Below are 26578 nucleotides of genomic sequence, written 5' to 3'. Positions count from 1 at the left end.
GGCAGTGTTGGAAGCCAACTGTGCTTTCATCAACTGGGTGAAGGTATGGGGAGCAAGGGCACAGATTTTCCATGAGCTAAATGTAAACCCCAGCCGGACTTGGTGGTTCATGCCTGTAATCTCAGCACTTTGGGAAGCTGAGGTGGGTAGACCACTTGAGGTCAGGAGTTTGAGACCAGCCTGGCCAAAATGGCAAAACCCTGTCTCTACTACAATACAAAAATTAGCCAGGTGTGATGGCATGTGCCTGTAATCCCAGCTACTCGGGAGGCTGACGCAGGAGAATCACTTGAACCTGGGAGGTGGAGGTTGCAGTGAGCCGAGATAGCACCAATTGACCCTTGAATAAAATGGAGCTTATGGACACTGAGCCCTGCTCAGTTGAAAATAAACATATAAGTTTCTTTTGTTAAAGAGTCTTGGCCAGGCTCGGTGGCTCACGCCTGTAATCCCAGCACTTTGGGAAGCCAAGGCGGGTGGATCACAAGGTCAAGAGATCGAGACCATTTTGGCCAACATGGTGAAACCCTGTCTCTACCAAAAATACAAAAAGCCGAGCATGGTGGCGCATGCCTATAATCCCAGCTATTTGAAAGGCTGAGACAGGAGAATCGCTTGAACGCGGGAGTGGAGGTTACAGTGAGCCAAGATCACGCCATTGCACTCCAGCCTGGGCAACAAGTGCAAAACTCTGTCGCCAAAAAAAAAAGTCTTGCTATGTTGCCCAGGCTGGTCTCGAACTCCTGGGCTCAAGCAATGCTCCTGCCACAGCCTTCCGAGTAGTTGAGCGTGGTAGTCTAGCACCTGTACCATGCCACTACACCCAGCTACTTTTTTGACTTTTGATTCACTCAAAACTTTTACTAATAGCCTACTGTTGGCCAGAAGCCTTACTGTTAACATAAACAGTTAACACATATTGTATATGTCATGTGTATTATATATCACATTCTTAGAGTAAAGTAAGCAAAAAAATGTTATTAAGAAAATCATGGCCAGGTGCAATGGCTCATGCCTGTAATCCCAGCACTTTGGGAGGCCAAGGCAGGTGGATTGCTTGAGGTCAGGAGTTCAAGAATAGCTGACCAACATGGTGAAGCCCCATCTCTGCTAAAACTACAAAAATTAACCGGGTGTGGTAGCGAGTGCCTGTAATCCCAACTACTCGGGAGGCTGAGATGGAGAATCACTTGAAACTGGGAGGTGGAGGTTGCAGTGAGCCAAGATAGCACCACTGCACTCCAGCCTGGGAGACAGAGCGAGACTCTGTCTCAAAAAAATAAAGAAAAATAAAAAAAGAAAATCATAAGGAAGAGAAATACATTGACAGCACTGTATTTATCAGTACTATAATTTTACACCATCTGTTTACAAGAAATATCATCTGTCTGAAGTGGCAGGCAACTATTCAATATACAGTACGTATCAAGCAACTCAACTTTTTCTTGTAACATCACGACTTTTCTCTGCTTCTTGGGAGTACTTCTAGCATCACTAATGGCACTTTTTGTGGGTCCCATGGTGTTATTCAAGTTTTATGGTATTGCACTAAACACAAAAAATACATGAGAACTGTGAAATCACTTTACTGTGATATGCAATTTACTAGAGAGATGAGCTGCTCACACAGAGATGATTAGCATCACATGGCATTTTAAGTGGATATTCACACCACTTGAGCTCACAGCAAGAGCAACGGGAGGTGGCTATGAAATTACTACAGCACTACAGTATTACTACAGTTATGATTTAATACTGCATCTTTTTTTTTTTTTTTTGAGGTGGAGTTTTGCTTTTGTTGCCCAAGCTGGAGCGTAATGGCATGATCTCAGTTCACTGCAGTCTCTGCCTCCTGTGTTCAAAAGATTCTCCTGCCTCAGCCTACTGAGTAGCTGGGATTACAGGTGCCAGCCACCATGCCTGGATACTTTTTGTATTTTTAGTAGAGACAGGGTTTCAACATGTTGGCCAGGCTGGTCTTGAACTCCTGACCTCAGATGATCTACCTCCTTGGACTCCCAAAGTGCTGGGATTACAGGTGTGAGCCACCACTCCCGGCCTAATACTGCATCTTTATTCTCATTTACATTTCCCTTGACTGTGAATGGCACCAAGTATAGTCTGTAAGTGTTTCTGTAAGGTTTTATAAATTTTAACTTTTCCTAATAGGTTTGTGTACATTTTATGGTACTAAATGATAAATTAGACATATATACATATATTCTAGGCATTCATGACATCTCTTTTTCTTTTTCTGAGTCCCAGTTTGTCACCCAGGCTGGAGTGCAGTGGCACAATCTCAGCTCGCTGCAACCTCCACCTCCCAGGTTCAAGCAATTCTCCGGCCTCAGTCTCCCAAGTAGCTGGGATTACAGGCATGTACCACCACATCCGCCTAATTTTGTATTTTTAGTAAAGACAGGGTTTCACCATGTTGGTCAGACTGGTCTCGAACTCCTTACCTCAAATGATCCACCCGCCTCAGCCTCCCAAAGTGCTGGAATTACAGGCATGAGCCACCACGCCCACCACCCTAACTTGTTCTTAATTTTTTGTTATTTCTGGACTATATGATTGGTCAACAAATTTTTTCAAATTGTGGCAAATCTTCAAAAAAAATTCCAATATATTTATTGAAAAAAATCCACCTATTGTTGCGGGATCAGAAGGACCAGAGAGAGACCTTGGGGTGTATACAGGAGGATATCTGTATTATTGAGTGCACTTAGACCCAGCAGACTTAACGTCCAAAGACTGGGCACAGAACAGACAGTACTTGACTTTTATACATACTTCATAAAAGGTGGTAGGCTAGCTTGAAGCAAGCGTATAATGGCATGAAAGCAGGGATACAGAGGCAGGATAAACACGGTTAATTAAGTTGTAACAGGTTCATAACTCAGGATTACACATGACCATTGCTAGGCAACCCAGATGTCTGTAATCTAGATTTTGCCTATGCACGGGCTTATCCTATAACCTTCAGTATGGCACCCAGGTGGCCATAACTCAAGCCTGTTCAGAGGCTCATGACCTTCCCTCTACTGCTTAGATAAAACAGAATACTTTTAAGTTACTAGTTACAGAGAACAGAAATCTATAAACTTATTCCATAAAACAAAGGAAAATTTGTTTTTCTTCTCGCTATGTTGAGGGAGTGCTGGGAGAGTTTCCAGAGCACAGTAGATAGTATTATTAAGACTTTTTCTGCATCTGGGCTGTGCCTGTCACTCCCTCTGGGACAAGTCAGCCTGATCCAGGAAAGTTTATTTCTTTAATTAGTTTTATTTTTCTTTAATTTTCTGCCACACCACAAATAGACTTGCACAGTTCAAATGAGTTGTTCAAGGGTCAGCTGTAGTCATTTGGAGTCTACTTGAATATAGGAGGATTTCAGGAGCATTTCCGTCAAAAGATGATGCAATTTGTTTCAATCGGATGGAAGTGAACCTTACAAAAGCTGCATAAGGTGGTGCTATGGTCTGAATGTTTATGTCCCTCAAAATTCATGTTAAATCCTAGCCCCCAAGGTGATGGCATTACATAGTGGGGTTGGCCTTTAAGAGGTGAGCAGGTCCTGGGAGCAGTGCCTTAGAAACTAGGCCTGAGAGAGATACCCCCCACCCACCCTTTCTGTAGGCAGAATTGGTGGGTTCTTGGTCTCACTGACTTCAAGAATGAAGCTGCGGACACTCCCAGTGAGTGTTACAGTTCTTAAAGGCGGCGTGTCTAGAGTTTGTGCTTTCTGACGTTCAGATGTGTTCGTAGTTTCTTCCTTCTGGTGGGTTCGCGGTCTCCCTGACTCAGGAGTGAAACTGCAGACCTTCACGGTGAGTGTTACAGTTCTTAAGGTGGCACATCTGGAGTTGTTATTTCCTCCCGGTGGGTTTATCGCCTCACTGGTTTTAGGAGTGAAGCTGCAGACCTTCACAGCGTTACAGGTCATAAAGTCACTGCAGATCCAAAGAGTAACCAACAGCAAGATTTATTGCAAACAGCAAAACAACAAAGCTTCCACAGTGTGGAAAAGGACCCCATCAGGTTGCCATGGCTTGCTCAAGCAGCCTGCTTTTATTATCTTATCTGGCCCCACCCACATCCAGCTAATTGGTCCATTTTACAGAGAACCAATTGGTCTGTTTTACAGAGAGCTGATTGGTCTGTTTTGACAAGGTGCTGATTGGTGCGTTTACAATCCCTGAGCTAGACACAAAAGTTCTCCAAGTCCCCACTAGATTAACTAGATACAGAGTGTCGATTGGTGTATTTACAAACCCTGAGCTAGACACAGAGTACTGATTGGTGCATTTACAAACCTTGAGCTAGATACAGAGTGCCAATTGGTGCATTCACAATCCCTTAGCTAGACATAAAGGTTCTCCAAGTCCCCACCAGAGTAGCTAGATACAGTGCCGATTGGTGCATTCACAAACTCTGAGCTAGACACAGGGTGCTGATTGGTGTGTTTACAAACCTTGAGCTAGATACAGAGTGCTGATTGGTGTGTTTACAATCCCTTAGCTAGACATAAAGATTCTCCAAGTCCCCACCAGACTCAGGAGCCCAGCTGGCTTCACCCAGTGGATCCCGCACCAGGGCCGCAGGTGGAGCTGCCTGCCAGTCCCGTACCATGCGCCCGCACTCCTCAGCCCTTGGGCAGTCCATGGGACTGGGTGCGGTGGAGCAGGGGGCGGCGCTTGTCAGGGAGGCTCCGGCTGCGCAGGAGCCCACGGCGAGGCGGGGAGGCTCAGGCATGGCGGGTTGCAGGTCCCCAGCCCTGCCCTGTAGGGAGGCAGCTAAGGCCCGGCAAGAAATCGAGCACAGGAGCTGCTGGCCCAGGTGCTAAGCCCCTCACTCCCGGAGCGGTGGGGCTGGCCTGCTGCTCCCAGTGTGGGACCTGCTGAGCCCACGCCCACCTGGAACTGGCGCTGGCCCACAAGCGCCGTGTGCAGCCCAGGTTCCCGTCCGCGCCTCTCCCTCCACACCTCCCCACAAGCTGAGGGAGCCGGCTCCAGCCTTGGCCAGCCCAGAAAGGGGCTCCCACAGTGCAGCGGTGGGCTGAAGGGCTCCTCAAGCGTGGCCAGAGTGGGCGCCAAGGACGAGGAGGCGCCGAGAGTGAGCGATGGCTGCAAGGGCTGCCAGCACTCTGTCACCTCTCACTTCCACTATGTGAGGACACAGCAAGAAAGTGCTATCTATGAACCAGAAAGTTTTCTCCAGACATGGTATCTGCCTTGATTTTAGACTTCCCAGCCTCCAGAACTATGAGAAATAAATTTTTCTGTTTATAAGCTACCCAGTCTATAGTATTTGTTGTTTTTGTTTTTCTGAGACGGAGTCTCGCTCTTGTCGCCCAGGCTGGAGTGTAATGGCACGATCTTGGCTCACTGCAACCTCCACTTCCCAGGTTCAAGCGATTGTCCTGGCTCAGCCTCCCAAGTAGCTGGGATTACAGGCACCCATCACCACGCCCCGCTGATTTTTCTATTTTTAGTAGAGATGGGGGTTTCATCTTATTGGCCAGGCTGGTCTCAAACTCCTGACCTCAGATCCGCCCGCTTCAGCCTCCAAAGTGCTGGGATTACAGGCGTGAGCCACCGCGCCTGGCCTCAGTCTACGGTATTTTGTTATAGCAGCCCAAACAGACTAAGGCACCTGAAGAGAAGAAATCTCAGCAGGAGGCCGTGAAAACTGTCAGCCTGGGAAACAGCCAAAGAACCCACACAAACACCCCCAGGAGACAGTCTGCCTTTTTTTTTGGAGACAGAGTCTCACTCTGTCGCCAGGCTGGAGTACAGTGGTGCGATCTCGACTCACTGCAACCTCCACCTCCTGGGTTCAAGGGATTCTCCCGCCTCAACCTCCTGAATAGCTGAAATTACAGGTACCTGCCATCATGCCTGGCTACTTTTTGTAGACATGGGGTTTCACTATGTTGGTCAGGCTGGTCTTGAACTCCTGACTTCAGGTGATCCACCTGTCTTGGCCTCCCAAAGTGCTGGGATTACAGGTGTGAGCCACTGCGCCTGGCTTCGGAATTGCCTCTTAATCTCTGTGGCAGCTGCTATTTTGTTTTCTAAGTTCATGAGCAGAGGTGGCTGCCTCTATCTTTGTCCTCCACTTAAGCAGGAACAATTCAGGAAGCAGACTCCACCCAATGCTGCAAATCGGCCCCGTTATCATTGACCCTGACAGAATTTCAGCAGTGGCAGGCCACTCCAAACTGCAAAAGTACAGGTTGCTTGTAATCACCAGGAGGAAAGAAAATATCCAGCTTCTTCCTGGTGCAATCATGGCCATAGGAGGAAGGAATAGTAGGAAACAGAGCAAAGGAACAAAGTTCAAAATCTGACTTTCCACTTGGAAGTTCTCTCACTAATCTTAAAATCAAATATAAAGCTTAAATTGTAAATTTAGCGGCATTTCCCTCTCAGTACCCTTTCCATTTTCCCACAGGTAAGCTTTGCCTAAATAAGAGGGTCAGGCCTGGCCGTGCATGGTGGCTCACGCCTGTAATCCCAGCACTTTGGGAGGCCAAGGCAGGCATATCATGAGGTCAGGAGATAGAGACCATCCTGGCTAACACAGTGGAACCCTGTCTCTACTAAAAATACAAACAAATTAGCCGGGTGTGGTGGCGGGTGCCTGTAGTCCCAGCTACTGGGGAGGCTGAGGCAGGAGAATGGCATGATACTGGGAGGCGGGGCTTGCAGTGAGCTGAGATCGTGCCACCGCACTCCAGCCTGGGCGACAGAGCCAGACTTCATCTCAAAAAAAAAAAAAAAAAAAAGAGGGTCATGCCTAACTTGGCTCACAAAAGACTATTTATGCAAAAGGAACATGAAGAAGCAATGGATAATCAGCACATGAGTAAATTCCAGAATAAGCCCATGGATGGGGACATGTGTCTAGAGGACCGATCACACCTACAACGTACAGAACAAGTTCTGGCCGGGTGCAGGGGATCCCACCTGGAATTCCAGCACTTTGGAGGCAAAGGCGGGTGGATCACTTGAGCTTGGGAGTTCGAGACCAGCCTAGGCAACGTGGGGATGTGGGGGGTGGGGGGGCATCTCTACCAAAAATTTAAAAAGTAGACATTGTAGTGACAATGCACCTGTTGTCCCAGCTACTGGGGAGGTCGAGGTGGGAGGATCGCATGAGCCAGGTGAGCTATGATTATTGCACTCCTGCACTCCAGCCTGGGGGATAAAGCGAGAGCCCCGTCTCAAAAAATAATAAAAATAAACTAAGTAAAATAAAGAGTAAAAGTTCTTACTTGTGTCATAAAGTAGAGGCAGTTTGTATCAAGATAAAGTGTATGCTTACTGAAAAGAACTCATACCCACCCTCTACCCACATACATTTTTTCTTGTCCTCTTCACTCTTGTAGGAATAAAGTGTCTCCATCAGGTGATTAGGAAGCAGCTTGTGGAGGTTGGACAGCATCTCAAAGGTGTGGCACAAAACTTCTGGCTGGGCATAGTTTTTCGGCTTCTTGCACTTGTCAAGGAGTGAAAATTTCATCACGCTGGAGCTGCTGCTGGCTGTTGTCATGATGCTGGTTGTATCACAGAGAAGAACAAACTGAGAACATGAGGAGTGGAGGGGTGTGCAGTTGTTCTCCTGGGAAGCTTTCCTCCATCTCCAAGATGAAGTGGAACCGGCTTTCTGATCTCTTATTGCCTGGCATTCTGAGAGTCACAATGGCCCAGGTATTGGTCCGGAACCCTGCGTGTTCATCCTACATTTTCAGAGCAGAGAAAACCAGCCCATTGAAAATAGCCTGCCAAGTCATTCGGGGATTTGTGGCAGAAACTCCAGTCTTGTGTCTGGACATGGACCATTTCTGGGGAAAACTGAGAGCTTTGCTAAAAGGAAAAGGGGAAAGCGGGGGCGCACATATTCAGTGATATTTTCCCATCTGGTACTTTGTAGAAGCCTTGCTCCCAGTATGTACCTAATTAAGGCTCCACAGACCTACGAGGCCCCGAGAGAGTGGTTACATCAGTGCAGTCCCCAGCAGAACCGAGGAAAGAGCTTCATCGTCCAAAACTGAGGAAATGCCCAGATTAACACAGGTAAGAAGCCAAACTGCTTCTTACGTTCTTGTCCAAACCAATACCAAGAAAACAAAGTAAACAAATGCTCAACCGGCGCTTTCCCGGTAAGAAGCCATTCTTCATTGCAGACCAAAACGCAGAGAACAATAGAAGTATTAAATAATCCTAAATCACCACACTTGATAGCACAGTCCAGAGCAAGACAGAAGCTGCCAAGAACTACTGTCAGATTTGGAACAAAAATGCAAATAATAGAGTTTGTTACAGCTACTTTTAGATTTCAGCATGCTCTACCAGGAGCCAGGTTCCCCATAATTGCTCTACTCTTCATGAACCAGCTAGAGAACCACACTGCAGGCTGGTGAGAAGCAGAGAAGGCATGTGAGCCTAGCACGCTATGGCAAATCTGGGAGCGTGGGCCAGCTTTTCACCAACCTTAAAAACCTCTGGCCAAGACTATTAAAGCATCATGATTATACCATATGATACATTAGTGGCCAGAGCGGCAGATATAAAATTCCATTCATATATGCATATATATACATAGTTTTGTTTTTTTTTTTTGAGACAGAATTTTGCTCTTGTTGCCCAGGCAGGAGTGTAATGGCGTGATCTCAGCTCACCGCAACCTCTGCCTCTCTGGTTCAAGCGATTCTCCTGCCTTGGCCTCCTGAGTAGCTGGGAGTACAGGCATGCGCCACCACGCCCAGCTAATTTTGTATTTTTAGTAGAGACAAGGTTTCTCCATGTTGGTCAGGCTGGTCTTGAACTCCCGACCTCAGGTGAGCCGCCCACCTCGGCCTCCCAAAGTGCTGGGTTTACAGGTGTGAGCCACCTCGCCCGGCTTTCTTTCTTTTCTCTTTTTTCCTTTTTTTCCCTTCCTTCCCTTCCTTCTTTTCTTTTTTCTTTCTTTTTGAGACAGAATTTTGCTCTGTGGCCCAGGCTGCAGTGCAGCTCACTGTAGCCTCGACCTCCTGGGCTCAAGCAATCCTCCCACCTCAGCCTCACAAGTGCATCACTACGCCCAGCTAATTTTTGTTATTTTTCTTTTGTAGAGACAGGGTCTCGCTATGTTGCCCTGGCTGGTCTCAAACTCCTGACCTCAAGCAATCCTCTCACCTCAGCCTCCCAGAGTGCTGTGAGTACAAGTGCAAGCCGCTATGTCTGGCCTATTCCTTTTCTTAACTTTCAACTTGCAAACTCAAAAAGTAAAACTTAAAAAAAAAATAATTTAAATGCAAGTACAGCTGGGCGCGGTGGCTCACGCTTGTAATCCCAGCACTTTGGGAGGCCGAGGCGGGCGGATCATGAGGTCAGGAGATCGAGACCACGGTGAAACCCTGTCTCTACTAAAAATACAAAAAAATTAGCCGGGCGTGGTGGCGGGCGCCTGTAGTCCCAGCTACTCGGAGAGGCTGAGGCAGGAGAATGGCGTGAACCCGGGAGGCAGAGCTTGCAGTGAGCCGAGATCGCGCCACTGCACTCCAGCCTGGGCGACAGAGCGAGACCCTGTCTCAAAAAAAAAAAAAAAAAAAAAAAATGCAAGTACATATTTAAAATATGTTATATAAGAAGATCCACTTGAATTCAATGTGATTCTCATAATTTTACAGGTGTTTTTGGTGGGGAGAAGAGGGTAGAATATTCTGGCAGCCGGAAGACATATCCCCGGCATCTTTCTTCCAAGCAAAGTTGAGTGCATTCCTCTAAACCTTCATTTATATAAATAGTAAAGAACAAACCATGTTTTAAGCCATTCAACGTGCCAAGGAAGTGATCTACCAAAACGTAATTCTTTACACTTCATGTAAATTGACTCATATGTTCTTAGTCATTGCTCTCTATAGCAGCTGATGGAATGTTTATAGTTATCTGATGCATGCTGACCTTGGTTGAAATCTGAAGTAGGTCACAATTATTAAATTTTGTTTTTAAATAAACTATGAGATGGATATATATTTTTACATATTTTATATATATATATATTTTACAATGAATAACACTTCTAGGAATCAATCTTATTCATTTTCTCTAATTATAGTGTGATTAAAGAACACTGTTTAGGATGGGAGAGACCCGTCATGAATGACGCCTAGCAAATATTCTGCTGCTAACCAGCTGTGTGATCTTGATCTGAGCCAATCAGGTCTCAGCCCATGGTGCTAATATTCTTGGATGGAACAAATGCTTTCATTTTGTATTTTGTTTTGTATTCCTCTTATTTCCAATTCTATTATTCAGTGGCTAATATATTTACCTTTTCAAAACTGGGCTTCTAACATATTATTTTCTCCCAAGTTTTTTCTTGTTGTGATGAGAGCTGCTATGCCGGGCCAGCAGCCCACGTAGGTGCTAGCAGTGCATTATTAACTAAATTGATCCACAGCGCAGCAGCTGCATGAATCTGGGTTGTTTTTCTAGTTAGGCTGATCTTTCATTCATGACTTTTAGGTAAACGCAATTCCTTTTTCTGTTCCTAAGAGGGTTTCTGTGTCTCCTGAATACCTTCTTCTTCCCCCTCGCCATGGTGGGTGTGACAAGATCAGCTTGCTTCCAGAAGGCAAGGTGTTCAGTAATGTTCAAAGAGAGAAGATTATCTCCAAGTTTCTTAAGGAAAACATTCTAAAGAAAGTGTTCCGTTCACAACAGATGAGGTGGGAGGGGTCTGACGACCAGAAAGGGACTTCTAGTTACACCTTTCCTGGCACCAGAAAGTAAATTCTGACACTGAAACTTTAACCAAAATTTAAAGTGAATTTGTGATATAAGGCTAGGAAAACAGAGTTACAGAGTATAGGTGTCTGAAAAATAGAAAGGCTTATGAAGCAATTCAAATTGCAGAAATCAAGTCAAATCAAAATAAAGGAGAAAATATATGATTGAGAATTTATTCAGAAGCACTAGCCGCAACATATGCAGATGTGAAATCCAGTGACTGATGTGTTTATTTTGCTTCTTTTTGGAACTATGTTAATATACATCACTATCACACGTTCCAGGAATAAATCGTTTTTAAACAATATTTCTTATCTATTTGCAACAAAACAATGGCTTCCCAAATAGGACATTGCTATGGGAGCAGAGTGTTAAAGGTTAATTTTTAAAACTTCAAATTAGAAATATTTGCATATATATTTCTTAAAAAGGAATTATACAAACACAAGAAAGTATATTTAAGATGAATGCTCATAGAATTCTAAATCAGGATAAATTAGCCACTACTGAAAGACAAAGCAGTTCTCAAAAAGGAAAAACAAAAATAAGACCAGATCACTAAACCATATGCTAAATACAAATTGCCCATAATTGAAATGAAATGTTTCCCACTGACTTAGCATCTTGAGAACAAAAATGCATATTATTAATTAGAAAATAATGTCCTAACTTTCAGAAAATGTTAATAATTATATTGAAAAGATTCTGCTGTAGGCTGGGCACAGTGGCTCACAGCTGTAATCCTAGCACTTTGAGAGGCTGACACGGGTGGACCACCTGAGGTCAGGAGTTTGAGACCAGCCTGACCAATATGGTGAAACCCCGTCTCTACTACAAATACAAAAAAAACTAGCTAGGCATGGTTGCATGCGCCTGTAGTCCCAGCAACTTGGGAGGCTGAGACAGGAGAAGTACCTGAACCCGGGAGGCGGAGGCTGCAGTGAGCTGAGATTGCACCATTGCACTCCACCCTGGGCAACAAGGTGGGACTCTGTCTCAAAAAAAAAAAAAAGAAAAGAAAAAAAAAGAAAAGAAAGAAAGGAAAGAAAAAGATTCTGCTGTACGTGACCAGCCATGACCTTGGCAATTCTAAAGGGAAAAACAAAGGAAGATGAGGACAAATGCATGGGTAATATAAAAAGGTGAAAGATACTGAAGGAGGTAGACTGAAATAGAAGCCTTTTCCCTCCAGAATAATTAGAAACTAAGTAATGTTGCTACTGACATATCTTTGCATAATTCAGGACAATGAAAAGGAATGTTATCTCAAGGTGCTTTCCAAAGTAGTTACGTGGTAGTCAGTGTCATCGCCTTTGTTATAGGAGGAGAAACTGAGGTGGGCAGCAAGCTGTGCTTACTGGACTACTAAGTGACTGGCTCAAGGCTTGCCTTTGTTTCCTTAGCCTGCCTCCCTTGTAATTAACGTTAAGAGCTTGCTAAATGCCTGAAATAGCATCTGTCTCATCCTACAGTGTTTATGAAACAATGGTTTCACCCAGGATCAGCTAAAGAGGTGCAGATTTAAAGTAAGGCAAGCTGAGGCTACCACTAAAATCTGAATCCTGGGCATGGCCATGAGATGGCTGGAGGTGTAGGGGCCAAGGGCTTGGCCCTCTGAAGATTTGCTGAAAAATCAAAATTAGCCAAGCATGGTGGCATGCGCCTGTAGTCCCAGCAACTTGGGAGGCTGAGACAGGAGAAGTACTCAAGTACAAAAGGCATAGTAATTGGGAGATCGAGACCATCCTGGCTAACACGGTGACACCCCATCTCTACTAAAAAATACAAAAAAATTAGCTGGGCGTGGTGGCGGGCGCCTGTAGTCCCAGCTACTCGGAGAGGCTGAGGCAGGAGAATGGCGTGAACCCGGGAGGCGGAGCTTGCAGTGAGCCGAGATCGCGCCACTGCACTCAAGCCTGGGCAGCAGAGCGAGACTCCGTCTCAAAAAAAAAAAAAAAAGAATTTGGGTTTCCTTCTTCAGGCATTAGGAGGCAGTTGAGCAGGTCTGTATTTTATATGGAAAACAGCCGAAGGAGGAGAGGGCCTAGAAAGGAAACCTCCACGGAGCCTGCAAGGAATGAGGCCTGCACAAATCTTGTTCATTCACTGACATCGATTGTGCTTCTACGACGGTGCTTCTGCTATGTGCCCAGCACAGTTTTAAAGGGTTGGGGATACAGAAATGAACTAGACAGGCGAGGCCCCGGCCCACATGGAGTTTGATATTCTACTGGGGTGAGACAGACGATACAAAAACAAACAAGTGAACAGCAAGATTACGAGGAGTACAAAGAAGTAAATAAAAACGGGGTGTCAGGAAATAGAGTAAGGTAGGTGGTAGGTGGGAAGCGCTTCTTTAAAGGGAAGGTCTTTCTGAGGAGAAAATGGAAATGCAGAGGAAAGAGTGAGGAGTCAGGGATCAAAGAACCTGAGAAACCCTTGACATTGTGTTCAACATGTGGTATATAAGTGCATTTTTATGGGGAGATTCTCAGAGGCATGGCCGTGATCTCATCCCCCCAATGATGTTTAGTATTCATTTGCTGTACTTACAAATATAATTAATTTTGTTTTAAATTTTTCTCTATATCAAAAGGTGGGGGAGATAGCCATGTACATATATCAACTAGATATAGAGATATTCTTCCCCCACCCCTCCACTTATTTCATGGAGCTGTAATAAGAGATATGCATTTAGGGGTACAAAATTGGGCTCTGTGATTTAAATGTATCCTCTACATGAAAAAAGAAAAAAATCATCTTTTGTTTTTCCTATTGAAAGGCCGACGACGGGCCTCAAACTGACCGGATGGGCTTGGTGTCAACAAGGATGCCTCTTCTTCTATGTTACAGACATAACTTCACATGTATCAATGCGTATATATTTTAGCTTAGTCTGGACTACGTACCGGGCGGTGCTCCTGGCTTGATGTGAGCAGGCGGTGGGAGTGGAGGCGGGTGGGCCAGGCCCCGGGGCCCAGAGGCCTGCTGGCCATCTCGCGGAGAGCTCAGCCTGGAGAGGCCCGGGGAAGGCCCGGGGAGGGTCAAGGAAGCCCGAGGAGGCCCAGGAAGGCCCAAGAAGGTCGAGGACGCCTGGGGGAAAGTCCGCGAAGGCCCGAGAAGGCCCGGGAGCTCAGGCTTTCCCGCGAGGCCCCGGGGCGGCCCCTCCAGGCCAGGATGGCCGAGTGGGCTGCGCAGCCCCGGAGCGGGGGGCACCGCGCGGGGCGCAGGGACAAGGCCCGAGGCTTGTTGTCCTCCCCTGGCGGCGTCGTGCGTCCCGCGGGCCCGGCGGCCGGGTGACCCCCGAGAGGCTCCGCGCCTGGGCGGCCGGCGGCGACCCCGCAGCCCGCGAATACCGGTGGACCTTGTGGAACGCGGGGCCTCCCCCGGGCGCCCCCGCTCTCTGGTAGTTGCCGGGAGACCCGGCCGGTGGGGAAGCCCGCGGAGCCGCAGCCCCGGCCCCGGCAGGTCTCTCTGGGCCCCGCCTGGGCCCTGGGCCCGACTCCCACTCCTGCGGCGGCCCCCGGGCTTCGCAGGCCCTGCACTGCCGACCCTGCTGCGCTCGAGGCCGCCAGCAGCCGGCCGCCCTCTTTGTCCCCCAGCTGCAGGAAGCAGAGGCAGAGGGGCCGCCCTCCAAGCCGTCAGCCACGCACGCGGAGGCGCTCGGGCCTCTGGGCGGCGCGCTGGGAGAGGACGCCGGGGAGGACACGTGGGCCTTCGGCGCGGTGGGGTAACAGCCCCGACCCCGGGGGATCCCGCAGCCCCCTCCTGCTACCCCTGGAACTGGGCTCCCCACCCAGTCCTGCCACAGCTCAGGAGGAAAATGGGATTCCTCTTCACGGGGGCCTTGCAGATCTCTTGAGACACGCGCCTTCACACACTCTGGCCCCTAAAGCCCCTGTCCCCCAACTCGCAGTCCCCAAGGCGTCCTTTGTCCCCAGGGCCGTCCTTCAAGTGCGGTGGCCTTTTCCAGGAGCTGGATGCCCTCCTCCTTGACACACACCTGGTGGCCCCAGGCAGCGCCACCTGCTCAGCAACCGCCTTTCTCCTGCATTCAGACCCGGTGTCTGGCATGCAGACACCCGGTGGACCAATACCGGTGTTGGCTGAAAACCTACCGAAACTAAATCTCCTATTTCTTCATACACTTTTCTGTAGGAGACAATCAATTGTAAACGATTAGCAGATAGACCGATTACTTCGGTGGCTTTAATTTGTGATTCTTGGCTGGGCACAGTGGATCACGCCTGTAATCCCAGCACTTTGGGAGGCTGAGGCGGGTGGATCACGAAGTCAGGAGTTCAAGACCAGCCTGGCCAACATGGTGAAACCCCATATCTACTAAAAATATAAAAATTAGCTGGGCGTAGTGGTGCTCACCTGTAATCCCAGCTGCTCAGGGGGCTTACGCAGGAGAATCGCTGGAACCCGGGAGGCGGAGGTTGCAGTGAGCCGAGATTGCGCCACTGCACTCCAGTCTGGGCAACAGAGCCAGACTCTGTCTCAAGAAAAAAAAATAAATGTGATTCTTTCCAGATAGGCATACCTTAATCCAGTGACTGTTTTGCTTGTTACCTTAGAGTTCTCTAATTCTTTTACCTTAAACGGCAGTGGGTTAAAACCTTTTAGGTACCTTGATTGATTGGTGCGGAAAATATTGTTTGGTCCTGGGGGCATTTTCTTGTCTCCGAAATATGCACGGGGTGCTTGCCTGGCCTAGTTGTAAGGGTTCAACCCTGCTTTCAAACGGAGCAATTGTTTTGAATGATTAAAAGAAGACTTTGTGCCCCTGTTTTCTAAGTTCTGGATAATTCACGATAGTTTGTTCCAATGTGTATTTCATTTTCTTAGCTGATATTTGCTTTCTCACCTCTGATCTCAATTTCCTAATCTTCTGTTCTGAGATCTGCCAGTTTGCTGTTGTCTGTGCTCCTTTTGAGTCAGGCTTGCCCCTTGTTTCTGGTTGGTTTCGTACTGTCAACCCCCACCCTGCTCTCCTAGCCCCTCTCTTCTGCTTTCTAAGCATTCTCTTACCTCCTTTAGGTGGGAAATCAAAACTCTCACTTTCTTTCTTTTTTATAAATGTTGACCCTTACCCATAAATGTGCCTGTCCCACAATCTGTATAGGATTTTAAGGAAACAGAGCAACAGCTACAACAAAATGGGGAGAAGAAATGAGAACTGTGGTAACAGCCTACGTGTGTCAAACATCTCTCAGGAGGTATGGCAGGTGCTGTTGAACTTGAGTGTTTAGGCAGCGGCTCCTGTTGCTAAGACATAACTCCCATGGAGTTTTCATGCAGTGATGCCCTTGCTGCTTTTGCATCGTGGGCAGTTTATCCTGTGTTTTCCTTTTGGCACATTTGGAACAGCAAATGGAAATTTTCTATTTCTTTTAACAAAGGGAAAATTAGCCAGCTCTTCTCCAAATGTCAAACATTTCTAATTGCAATTTGGCTTTGTTAAAGGTGCTGCCTTGTTATCAACAAGGCAGTGCTCACTTCTTTTGTTTTCACACACACACCCTTTGTGAAAAATATTGGTAAGGCAGGTGGGATATCACAAAGCATAATCAAGTCCCAATTCCTAAGAAATTTGCAAACTGTCAGACTTCATGTTTAGTTAATGAGCCTTCTTTACCAGTTGATCAATTTGGTTATGTTAAATTTTTTTTGTTGTTTTTGGTTTTTTGGTTGTTTGTTTGTTTGTTTTGGAGACGAGACTTAGTCTTCCTCTGTCTCCCAGGCTGGAGTGCTGTGGCACGAGCTCGGCTCACTGCAACCTCCACCTCCCAGGTTCAAGCCATTCTCCTGCCTCAGCCTCCTGAGTAGCTGGGACTACACGCATGTGCCACCATGCCTGGCTAATTTTTGTATTTTTAGTAGAGACATTTTGGCCAGGCTGGTCTCGAACTCCTGACCTCAAGTGATCCACCTGCCTTGGCTCCCCAAAGTGCTGAGATTACAGGTGTGAGCTACCATGCCTGGCCTGGCTACATTAATTTTATTTTATAATTGCAACAACACAGTTTTATCAACTGAGGGTATTTGTCTCACATGTGCATTTCATACAAGAGTACCAGGATTATATAGCTGAAAAAAGCTTAAAAATCCACCAGACATCGTAAAAAGGTTTGAAGGGGCACATCTCACGCATGAACATAAAAACTCAGTCATCATGCTGTGAACTACAAAAGGATCTTTAAAATACAAATAACCGGGCCTCACCCTCATTCTTGTTTTTTTTTCTTTTTTTTGAGATGGAGTCTCACTCTGTCACCCAGGTTGGAGTGCAGTGGTGCTATCACGGCTCACTGCAACTTCTGCCTCTCGGGTTCAAGCGATTCTCTTGCCTCAGCCTCCCCAGTAGCTGGGATTACAGGCGCCCACCACCACGCCCAGCTAATTTTTGTATTTTTAAAAAGTAGAAGTGGGGTTTCGATATGTTGGCCAGGCTGGTCTAGAACTCCTGACTTGAGGTGATCTGCCCACCTCGGTCTCCCAAAATGCTGGGATTACTGCCACTTGAGCCACCGCGCCGGCCCTCACCCTCATTCTTTAAAATCAGGATTTGTAGTATTTTTTTGCAACTATTATTTTTAAAAAGCTCCCCAGGTGGTTCTCATGTAGAGATTAGCCCTTGTACGTACCATGCCAGAGAGCAGAGAATTAATTTTATTAATTATATTTTTCATAAGTCTATAGAGAAAGATAATCTGCAGCCTCCCTTCCAATGTTCAACTACCCTTCCTATCAGGAGATATCTCTTTGTGGATAAATTAAATCCTCATGCTGTATTGAAGCTTATTTCTCTCTGTTCCTCCTTAGTGAAGAGATTGTATCTGATAATACCTAACATTTCATTTGCTTAGAGTTTAATTTACAATGCTTTTTTGAGACAGAAAACAACTGGGTTCATTCCTAAAAAGTTACTTTCTTATAAACGAATCATCTCTTCACTTTCTGTTTTCCAGAATAAATTGTTATAATCTTCTACACACCTCCCACATTTTCCCCCAGAGCACTCTGCATAATGTCTGGAACATAAATACTCAGTTGTTATTAGTACATTTCCCTTTTTATTTTTGGCTTTTTTTTTTTTTTTTTTTTTTTGAGACAGAGTCTCGCTCTGTCGCCCAGGCTGGAGTGCAGTGGCGCAATCTCGGCTCACTGCAAGCTCCGCCTCCCGGGTTCTCGCCATTCTCCTGCCTCAGCCTCTCCGAGTAGCTGGGACTACAGGCGCCCGCCACCACGCCTGGCTAATTTTTTTTTTGTATTTTTAGTAGAGACGGGGTTTCACCATGGTCTCGATCTCCTGACCTCGTGATCCGCCCGCCTCAGTCTCCCAAAGTGCTGGGATTACAAGCGTGAGCCACCGTGCCCGGCCTTTATTTTTGGCTTTCTTTTGAATATTTCCTAAGTGTTTCTCCACATCTGGAAGCCAGAATGAGTAGTGGGGCTGGTTAGTGTTGAATATAATATGAGGGTTAGAGACTTCCTGTGGTTGATGGAAAGATTTTTACAGGCTTTTATTTTTTTAATTTTGTGTATTTATTTATGTATTTATTTTGAGACAGAGTCTCACTCTGTGGCCCAGGCTGGAGTGCAGTGGCGTGATTGCAGCTCAGTGCAACCTCCACCTCCTGGGTTCAAGCGATTCACCTGCCTCAGCCTCCCAAGTAGCTGGGATTACAGGTGTGTGCCACCACACCCAGCTGATTTTTGTATTTTTATTGGAGACAGGGTTTCACCATGTTGGCCAGGCTGGTCTCAAACTCCAGACCTCAGGTGATCCTGACCTGCCCTGGCCTCCCAAAGTGCTGGGATTACAGGCATAAGCCACCACACCCGGCCTTTTATAGACTTTTAGATCTGATACTCAGCTATAGAAAGTTTGATTAATGCACCATTGTGTTCCAGAGGCACACTGAACAGGACATTTTATTAAATTTTAAAAATCAATTTTGAAAACCTGTGTTATTATATTTAACAAAATGTGAATGAAACCACAAATTATTGTAAAATCCTTTCTAATTCCTCAACAATAGGTGTTATCAAGCTGATAAGGGCTTGGTTACAATAAAATTGCTTTTTCCTCAAAGATGCTGATGAGTTCTTTATAATGAGGGGTGAGACTCATGAAGCTTTGTGCCTTTTGTCATACTTTACCCAAAGAACATGTGGAATTATTGAGCTTTTTATGTTTTCTTAATGTTAAGTTTATCCTAAAACAAATATTGTTTTAGAACTTATCTCACTGGAATTTGGATTCAGAAGTACCTGTTCCTGAAAATAGAAACCTCCCAGCTGGAAGGGATGGAGCAGCAGGTGGTAAGAAATCCTAGATGTGTATACTTATACTGAAAGAATCACTCGTATTAAAAGGGGTCTGTTTTGAATGTAATCAGTTTTATGTAACTATTAATTGTCATTTTTTATACACATTTCAGGCAAAATGAACAAGGTAAGGATAAATGTTTGGTTTTAAAGTATTCATAAAACATACTATTTTAAAATTATAAGTATGTTCTTTTTTTTTTTTTTTGCTGGTAATGTACTACAAGAAGTAGAATTTATTCCAAGAATACAAAGATTTTTGTACATCAGAAAATTAACAGAACTTTTCTAATTAGAAAAAAATTTTAAACTACATTATTATATGTTGAAAAAGTATTTTATAAAATGGTACAACAATTAAAAACATCATTAAGGCCAGGTGTGGTGGCTCATGCCTGTAATCCCGGCACTTTGGGAGGCCGAGGTGGGCGGATCACAAGGTCAGCAGTTTGAGACCAGCCTGGCCAATATGGTGAAACCCTGTCTCTACAAAAAAAAAATTTTTATGGCTGATAAGTATGTTCTTTAAAAAAAATTTTCTTCCTGAAAGTTCAACTTTAAATTTCATTTCTGTAGAGTTCTTCACACAAATCAAAGTCAAATATTTTACAGAGTTTCAAATTGGTTATTAAATGAATATTTTGTCATATTAAGTATTTTTCAGTATAACAATTCTATAAATGAAAATTGAGTATAGTATTTTTTAGTCATTGCCAAACGGGAAGTAGTCCTGTCCTTTAAAATGTCTTGAAGCAGGCTAGGTAGGTGCAGTGGCTCACGCCTGTAATCACAGCACTTTAGGAGGCTGAGGCAAGTGGATCACTTGAGGTCAGGAGTTTGAGACCAGCCTGGGCAATATGGTGAAACCCCATCTCTACCAAAAATACAAAAAAATTAGCCAGGCATAGTGGCACATGCCTGTAGTCCCAGCTACTCGAGAGGCTGAGCTCAGCAGGAGAATCGCTTGAGCCCAGGAAACGGAGGTTTCAGTGAGCCAAGATCGTGCCTTGGCAACAGAACGTGACCCTGTCTCAACAACAACAAAACGTCTTGAAGCAGTTGAAATGACTGATATCTTGTTCTGAAGTAGTGGAAAATTAATCTTTTTGTTTATCCTTTTTGACCAAAACATAAAACATTTAACTGCAAAATAAAGACAAGCTTAATGATATTCAAGTCTTATTAGTTGACAGTTTAGCTGGTATTTATAATAAATAGGTTATACTAATTTCTGCTGAAATCAGTAAAAACAAATGATTTCTTTGTATATAAACAAAGTGTCATTCAATTTTACCATATATTCCTTGATCAGAACAAGAACTATACATTGTTAGAACAAGAATAGGGAACAGAGATATGTTTAAAAGTTTTCTGCTGCCTTATAGAACTATTTGGAAATTCCAGTGGAGCAACTGATGCTAGAACCTAATTTGTTGGTGAATAGTCAAAAAAGTACACAGATGGGATTTTATTCATCATACCCTTAAAATAATATATTTTAAAAATATACACTTTGGGAGGCCGAGGCGGGCGGATCACGAGGTCAGAAGATCGAGACCATCCTGGCTAACACGGTGAAACCCCGTCTCTACTAAAAATACAAAAAATTAGCCAGGTGCGGTGGCAGGAGCCCGTAGTCCCAGCTACTCGGGAGGCTGAGGCAGGAGAATGGTGTGAACCCGGGAGGCAGAGCTTGCAGTGAGCCAAGATAGTGCCACTGCACTCCGGCCTGGGCAAAAGAGCGAGACTCCTTCTCAAAAAAAAAAAAAAAAAAAAAAAAAAAAAAAAAAAAAAAATATGTATATATATATATATGCAGCCACTAAACTATTACCCATTATTTTTCTGTCATCAGAATAGTAAACAAGGGATTTTTAAATTATGGAATTGTCCTCTTAATGAAGGAAGTACCATAGAGAAGAGGTAAGCAAATAGTTATGTTGTAACACCCTAAATTACTGAAATAAATTTAAATACACATGAGATAACTATCTGAAATACAAGGACCATGAACAACCAGAAGAAAATAGTATTCTGTGGGAATAGTGGGCAATTATAGAAATCCACCCTAAAACAGGAATTGGCTGCAGATACCACGAGACAATTAGAATAGGGAGGAGTCAAGAGTTGACTACGTTCTGACATGAAGGTTTTAGATGGATAAAGTATGGACTTCCCGTTGAAAGCAAAAGGAACTGTAATAGGAAAGTAGTATTGCATTCCAGGGACTATGTTAATTCCTTATACGTAGTAATTCATTTAACTCACAACCAACCATATAAGGAAGGTAGTTATCATCATCCCTGTTTTACAGATGAGGACACTGAGGCATGGTGAGAAGTTAAGTAACTTGCTCAAAGTCACACAATATTAATGAAAGGTAGAGCCAGGATATGAAAGTAGCCTGATTCAGGCTCATAGACATTATAGTATATCGCCTCTCAGACCTTACCTGAGGTTTTTTTGTTTTGTTTTTGTTTTTGTTTTTGTTTTTGAGACGGAGTTTTGCTCTTGTTGCCCAGGCTGGAGTGCAAAGATGTGATCTTGGCTCACCGCAACCTCTGCCTCCTGAGTTCAAGCAATTCTCCTGCCTCAGCCTCCCAAGTCACTGGGATTACAGGCATGGGCCACCACGCCCAGCTAATTTTGTATTTTTAGTAGAGACGGGGTTTCTCCATGTTGGTCAGGCTAGTCTCAAACTCCCGACCTCAGGTGATCCACCCACCTTGGCCTCCCAAAGTTCTGGGATTACAGGTGTGAGCCACCACGCCAGGCCACTTTTTTTTTTTTTTAAATATTTTTTAAGTTCTGGGATACATGTGCAGAACTTGCAGGTTTGTTACATAGGTATACACGTGCCATGGTGGTTTGCTGCACCCAACCTTACCTGAGTTTTAATTCTTTTTTGTGTGTGTGTGACAAAGTTTCATTCTTGTTGCCCAGGCTGGAGTGCAATGGCATGATCTGAGCTCACTGCAACCGCTGCCTCCCAGGTTCAAGCAATTCTTTGCCTCAGCTGCCCGAGTAGCTAGAATTACAGGCGCCCACCACCACGCCTAGCTAATTTTTGTATTTTGAGTAGAGACGGGGTTTACCATCTTGGCCAGGCTGGGCTTGAACTCCTGACCTCGTGATTCACCCACCTCAGCCTCCCAAAGTGCTGGGATTACAGGCGTGAGCCACCGCGCCTGGCCCCTGAATTTTAATTCTTATTTTTTGATTCTTAAACTTTATCATGCATTAGGACTAGCTAGAAGGCTTCTTAGAAACACAGGTTACTAGTATTTGGAAATGAATGCTTTTTGAGGTCTGCTTTGTGGAACTTTTACATAGTATCTTAGCTCATGGATCCTAAGTTTCCTGGCTCTTTTGTGTAGTTTAGCAGGATAGTGGTTCACTTGATATCAGCCACCTCCTAGTCAGAGAATTTTACCTCTGTGAGGCCTGGGATAAAGTTCACTTTATGTTAAAATTCAAGGGGGAAATAAAGTTCTATGGCAATTGTGGTGACTGATGACCTAAAGGAATATTGGTGCCGATGGGGATAAGAAAGGCTATTTTTATGAGAAAAAAACCTGAGCTGAGAAAAAGTATTTCGAGATAAGTGGTCAAATGAAGTGAACTGAATTTTATCACAGTAGCAGAGGAGCAAACAAATGGAGGCAGTAGAATGCAGGGCTTAGGACCAGGGGCATGGGAGTCCATCACATGGAGTCCAGCTCTCCCACTTCCTAGATGTGTGCCCTTAGCTACCCTACACCCCCGTTCCCTTATCTGCAAAAGGTGGAAAATAAAAGTGCCTATCTCATGAGGTTGTGAGGACTAAACAGAACAATGTGTTTGACAGGCATTTGCTGTTAATGTTGGGTAGGTTTAATAATGTTGCAGAGATGGAAGTTTGGTATCAATGAAAGATTTTTCTCCTCAATATACCATCAACAAGTAAAAAGAATAAAAGTAATGATAACTTAGTGTTTAACATTTTGCAAAGCATATTCATATAAATTCTCTTGCTTCTCAGACTACCTCCAAGGTAGGAATTATCATTTCCATTTTGCTCACTCGCTGGTAGCAAAGGGGTTCAAACCTAGGCCCTCCCTTTCCAGATTTCACACTCTTCATACTACATGTACGTGTCTATTAACAGTTGTAGATTTAAAGTGATTTTCCTGTGGTTTTTCAAAGGCAAAGCAGTATACCTAGTATTTAGCTAAATTAGTATTTTTTTCTTTTTCTTTTTTTTGCAACAGGGTCTCATTCTGTCACCCAGGCTGGGGTGTAGCAGTGCAGTCATGGCTTACTGCAGCCTCAACCTCTGAGGCTGAAGCAATCTTCCCAACTCAGCCTCCGGAGGAGCAGGGACTACAGGCGCATGCCTCCATGCCCAGCTAATTTTTTGTAGAGATGAATTTTGCCATGTTGCTCAGGCTGGTCTCAGAATCCCAGGCACAAGCAACCCACCTGCCTTGGCCTCCCAAAGTGTTGGGATTACAGGTGTGAGCCACTGTGCCTGGCCTCAGAAGTATTTTTCAAAACAGATTACTTTGTTATCTTTAATGTCAACTGGCTTAAAAAGACACAAGAGGATATCAAGACTATATGTCAACTAATGCATCAAATCTTTCAATCTCAGTATTTCTAGTTATCTTTAAAAAACAAAAACGAACTAGAAACTCAGTATTCTATGGCTTTTTTGTAGTTTTCATTTTAACATAATACCTAGAATTACTCCTAAAATAGAAGAGCATCATTGTATGAAAATTACTAGGGACTATATCTGGGATAATTTTTGATATTGTTTGCTTCCTTTTTTGTTACAGTAATTTTTAAAAACCACAGTGGCTAACATAGAAGGCTTTTTAAAGTAACCTAATTACATTCTTTGAGTTTCCTTTTATCTAATTCTGGATCAATAAACATTTCACTTTAATTTCAGTTTGAGTTAGATATCCTCATTTTCAAACATAATAATTGCATGTACACTATAGGCAAACATATAGTTAGCCACTTTTAACCTATTGTCTATTCACAGCCACAGTTAGCCATTTTAGGTATCATAATCTAGTCACCTGTGCTTGCACAAAGGGATGCCCAGTTAATATTGTAATCTATATTTTAAAAAATTTATGCAGTTGTATATTAGAGCATTTTTGGAAACTAACATATTTCTGTTACAGGTAGCTAGATACACATATGCCATTGGAAACTAAACATTAACCAATCTTTGATAAAGGGTACTTAACCGTATCATTTTAATAGCATTTTAATTCTAGTCAATAAACCATTCATTCATTAAATTATTTTTTAAAGGGAATTCAAAACATCTTCAGTGGAAACTGGCTTTAATGTAATCAATAATCCTATAAGGGTCTTCACTCTGAACCACCCATTAACAATTGCTTCAGTTGATAAGCAAGTTGATCCTTACCCTGGACTGCCAATGCCATTAGGTCTCTGCTGGCCCTATGCTGATGGAGACTTCTTTAAGAACAGAAATGAGATTCATATTAGTTCATGTTCAACTATAGAAAACAACAATGGTGAAACATTACGTGCTCCAAATTGGAATTTGAAACATGGAAACAGCAGTGTGGAAGAAAATTTAACAGATGAAAGTGATTTATCAGAAAATGAGAAAGCAAATGATACTTTACTCAGCCATTTTAAAAAGGTGGACCTGAACTTGAAGCCAGAAACAATAAAAAATGTTGAGGAACCTTTCACCGAGGAGCCAAATGAAGTATTTCCATATCCTGATTTTCTCCCTCCTCCTTTCAGTACTCTAGACTTGCACAGTTTAGCCCTCTCCAAATCTGACAATTGGAAAGCGACAGTGGAACCTGCAGAAACCTCTGTTGAACACTTGATAACTCGTTTACTGGAACTAGAACGATTACAACGCATGACTATTCAGAAAGAGAGGCCAAGACTACAAACGACTTTCTGTACTCCAGCAGGTACTGAACGACCCTCTTCCTCCAAAGCTACACCAAAAGTGAGACAGCCGAAACTTTGTGACTCTTTGAGTCTTCAGATACCTGGTGTAGATAAAAGTCAAGAAAAAAGTAAAAACAACTCTGGTTCTTGTAAGCTTGAGCAAAATGCTTTAAAACGGAATTGGAGCAATGCTGACAAATATAAATGGAATTCTAGACCACCGTCTCTAAAAAGTTCTTCCACCACAAAACAATTGATTGAAACTTATGATAAGAATCCCAAAAGTTCTATTTTAAATCCATGCCAAGAACTCTCATCCAAGCCTAGTATTGGCCAAACAACTCACTCACTGGTTAAAATGGTCTCCACAAGATGTCTGCCATCGAGGTCTCCAGTGCCGGTTTCACTTATACTTCTGTCTTTTCCCGAAAATCAGAAGGAAGAAATCAAGGCACCGAAGAGAAACTTTGGGAACAAAAACAAACTTTACCGACAAAATATAGTGTTGAATAGACCATTCTCTATTCAGAGGCTAAACTGTTTGTCGCCTTCCCTTATTGCTAAGTGCTGCTCACCCATTGAACAAAAATAACTCTTTTCTTTCATACATCTCAATGTGAACAGATCTATTCTAAGAAGCCCAACTAAGATGTGGTTAGTTATTCCAAGACACAGGTACTATTAACAGTCCCCAAAATCACCAAACAGTTGCTTGATGTGATATGGAGTGGAACTTGTGAAAAGCACCGTCTATATATAAACCCACAGGCTTCTATACTGACATATTTCACAATCTTTTACATGTTGTGTTTCAAATAAATGGTTCACTTAGTAGACCATTCTATTCAAAAGGCTATTCTTTTTTCAGTGATTGTTTTCCAGTATAATTCCATCAATAAATGGTATAATTGACTTATTGCAGCTGTAGTTCTTGTTATATAGTCATAAGAGTTGATTTTTTAAAGTCTTTCCCACTCTGCTATCATTTTTTTTTTTCCTGTGCCCTCATCTCCACAGATCTATCATTTTGACCTATCCTTTGGGCATTTACTTGGCCCTTAAAAGCTAAAGAAGTTGTTGTTCTGTTAAATTAATGTACAAGATCCTCTAGATCCTCCTAGCTCCTCCCAAATCTTTAGAAATTTTTTATGTCCCAGGCCTTTCTTTGTCATATACATGAAAGATAGTTCTCTTTGGGGCCCAACTACAGGCTTAGGCATGAAATAACCCTCTTCCACTCAGATCCAGTATTTTCTAAATGTTGAAGGAAAAATTGCGTGAGATCACTGTCCACAGAGCAGCCAAAATGTCATGTTACTAGAGTTTTTTCCAAGGCTCTGCACTGCTGGAAGTCTTAAGGCTGGTTAGTTGAAATTCATTCAGCCAACACATAACTCAACTAGTGAAAAAGGAAAACTACATGACTGACAAACTTTACTGCCCCTAAGAATCAAGGAAACAAATAGAGTCCTAGCTTCTATTGCAGGCCCTCTGAAACACAATCTTTGGAAGTGGGCCCCATGGAC

General features: G+C 44.0%; 2 protein-coding genes and 1 pseudogene across 4 annotated transcripts in view; 1 reads left to right on the top strand and 2 right to left on the bottom strand.

The window, feature by feature from the left end:
- C8H6orf201 (chromosome 8 C6orf201 homolog) overlaps positions 1–14134 on the bottom strand; it is a 51143-nt gene extending 37009 nt beyond the window's left edge. Inside the window, exons 1-2 of one of the 3 annotated variants that reach the window (XR_004031354.1) lie at positions 13688–14134; positions 7365–7744 (exon numbers count right to left, since the gene is read on the bottom strand). Coding sequence is in view for 2 of the 3 variants with exons in the window: in XM_030817255.1 (XP_030673115.1) it covers positions 7365–7557 (193 nt within the window). In the remaining variant the exon portion in view is untranslated. Of the gene's footprint in view, positions 1–7364; positions 7745–13687 lie in introns of those variants that run through there. The other 2 variants (XM_030817255.1, XM_030817257.1) reach the window with 2 other exon arrangements.
- Positions 14135–15940: 1806 nt separating this feature from the next.
- On the top strand, positions 15941–25644 carry FAM217A (family with sequence similarity 217 member A). Its single transcript, XM_030817253.1, has 6 exons — positions 15941–16000; positions 19025–19109; positions 19229–19242; positions 20501–20571; positions 20967–21038; positions 24426–25644. The coding sequence occupies exons 1-6, from the start codon at positions 15941–15943 to the stop codon at positions 25642–25644; spliced, it is 1521 nt and encodes a 506-aa protein (XP_030673113.1).
- On the bottom strand, positions 16892–16978 carry LOC115836536 (annotated as a pseudogene).
- Positions 25645–26578: the final 934 nt, after the last annotated feature.

The sequence above is a fragment of the Nomascus leucogenys genome, chromosome 8 (assembly GCF_006542625.1).
Source record: "Nomascus leucogenys isolate Asia chromosome 8, Asia_NLE_v1, whole genome shotgun sequence".
Classification (NCBI taxonomy): Eukaryota; Metazoa; Chordata; class Mammalia; order Primates; family Hylobatidae; genus Nomascus; species Nomascus leucogenys.
This window is presented reverse-complemented; position numbering and strand designations above follow the sequence as displayed.

Bases quoted from the DNA above. Each gene is read 5' to 3' on its own strand.
- FAM217A (XM_030817253.1), top strand. From the start codon at position 15,941: ATGGGGAGAAGAAATGAGAACTGTGGTAACAGCCTACGTGTGTCAAAC. The intron at 16,001-19,024 runs GTATGGCAGGTG...ATATTGTTTTAG, and splicing joins TGTCAAACATCTCTCAGGAG to AACTTATCTCACTGGAATTT. The intron at 20,572-20,966 runs ACAGATGGGATT...ATTTTTCTGTCA, and splicing joins GTGAATAGTCAAAAAAGTAC to TCAGAATAGTAAACAAGGGA.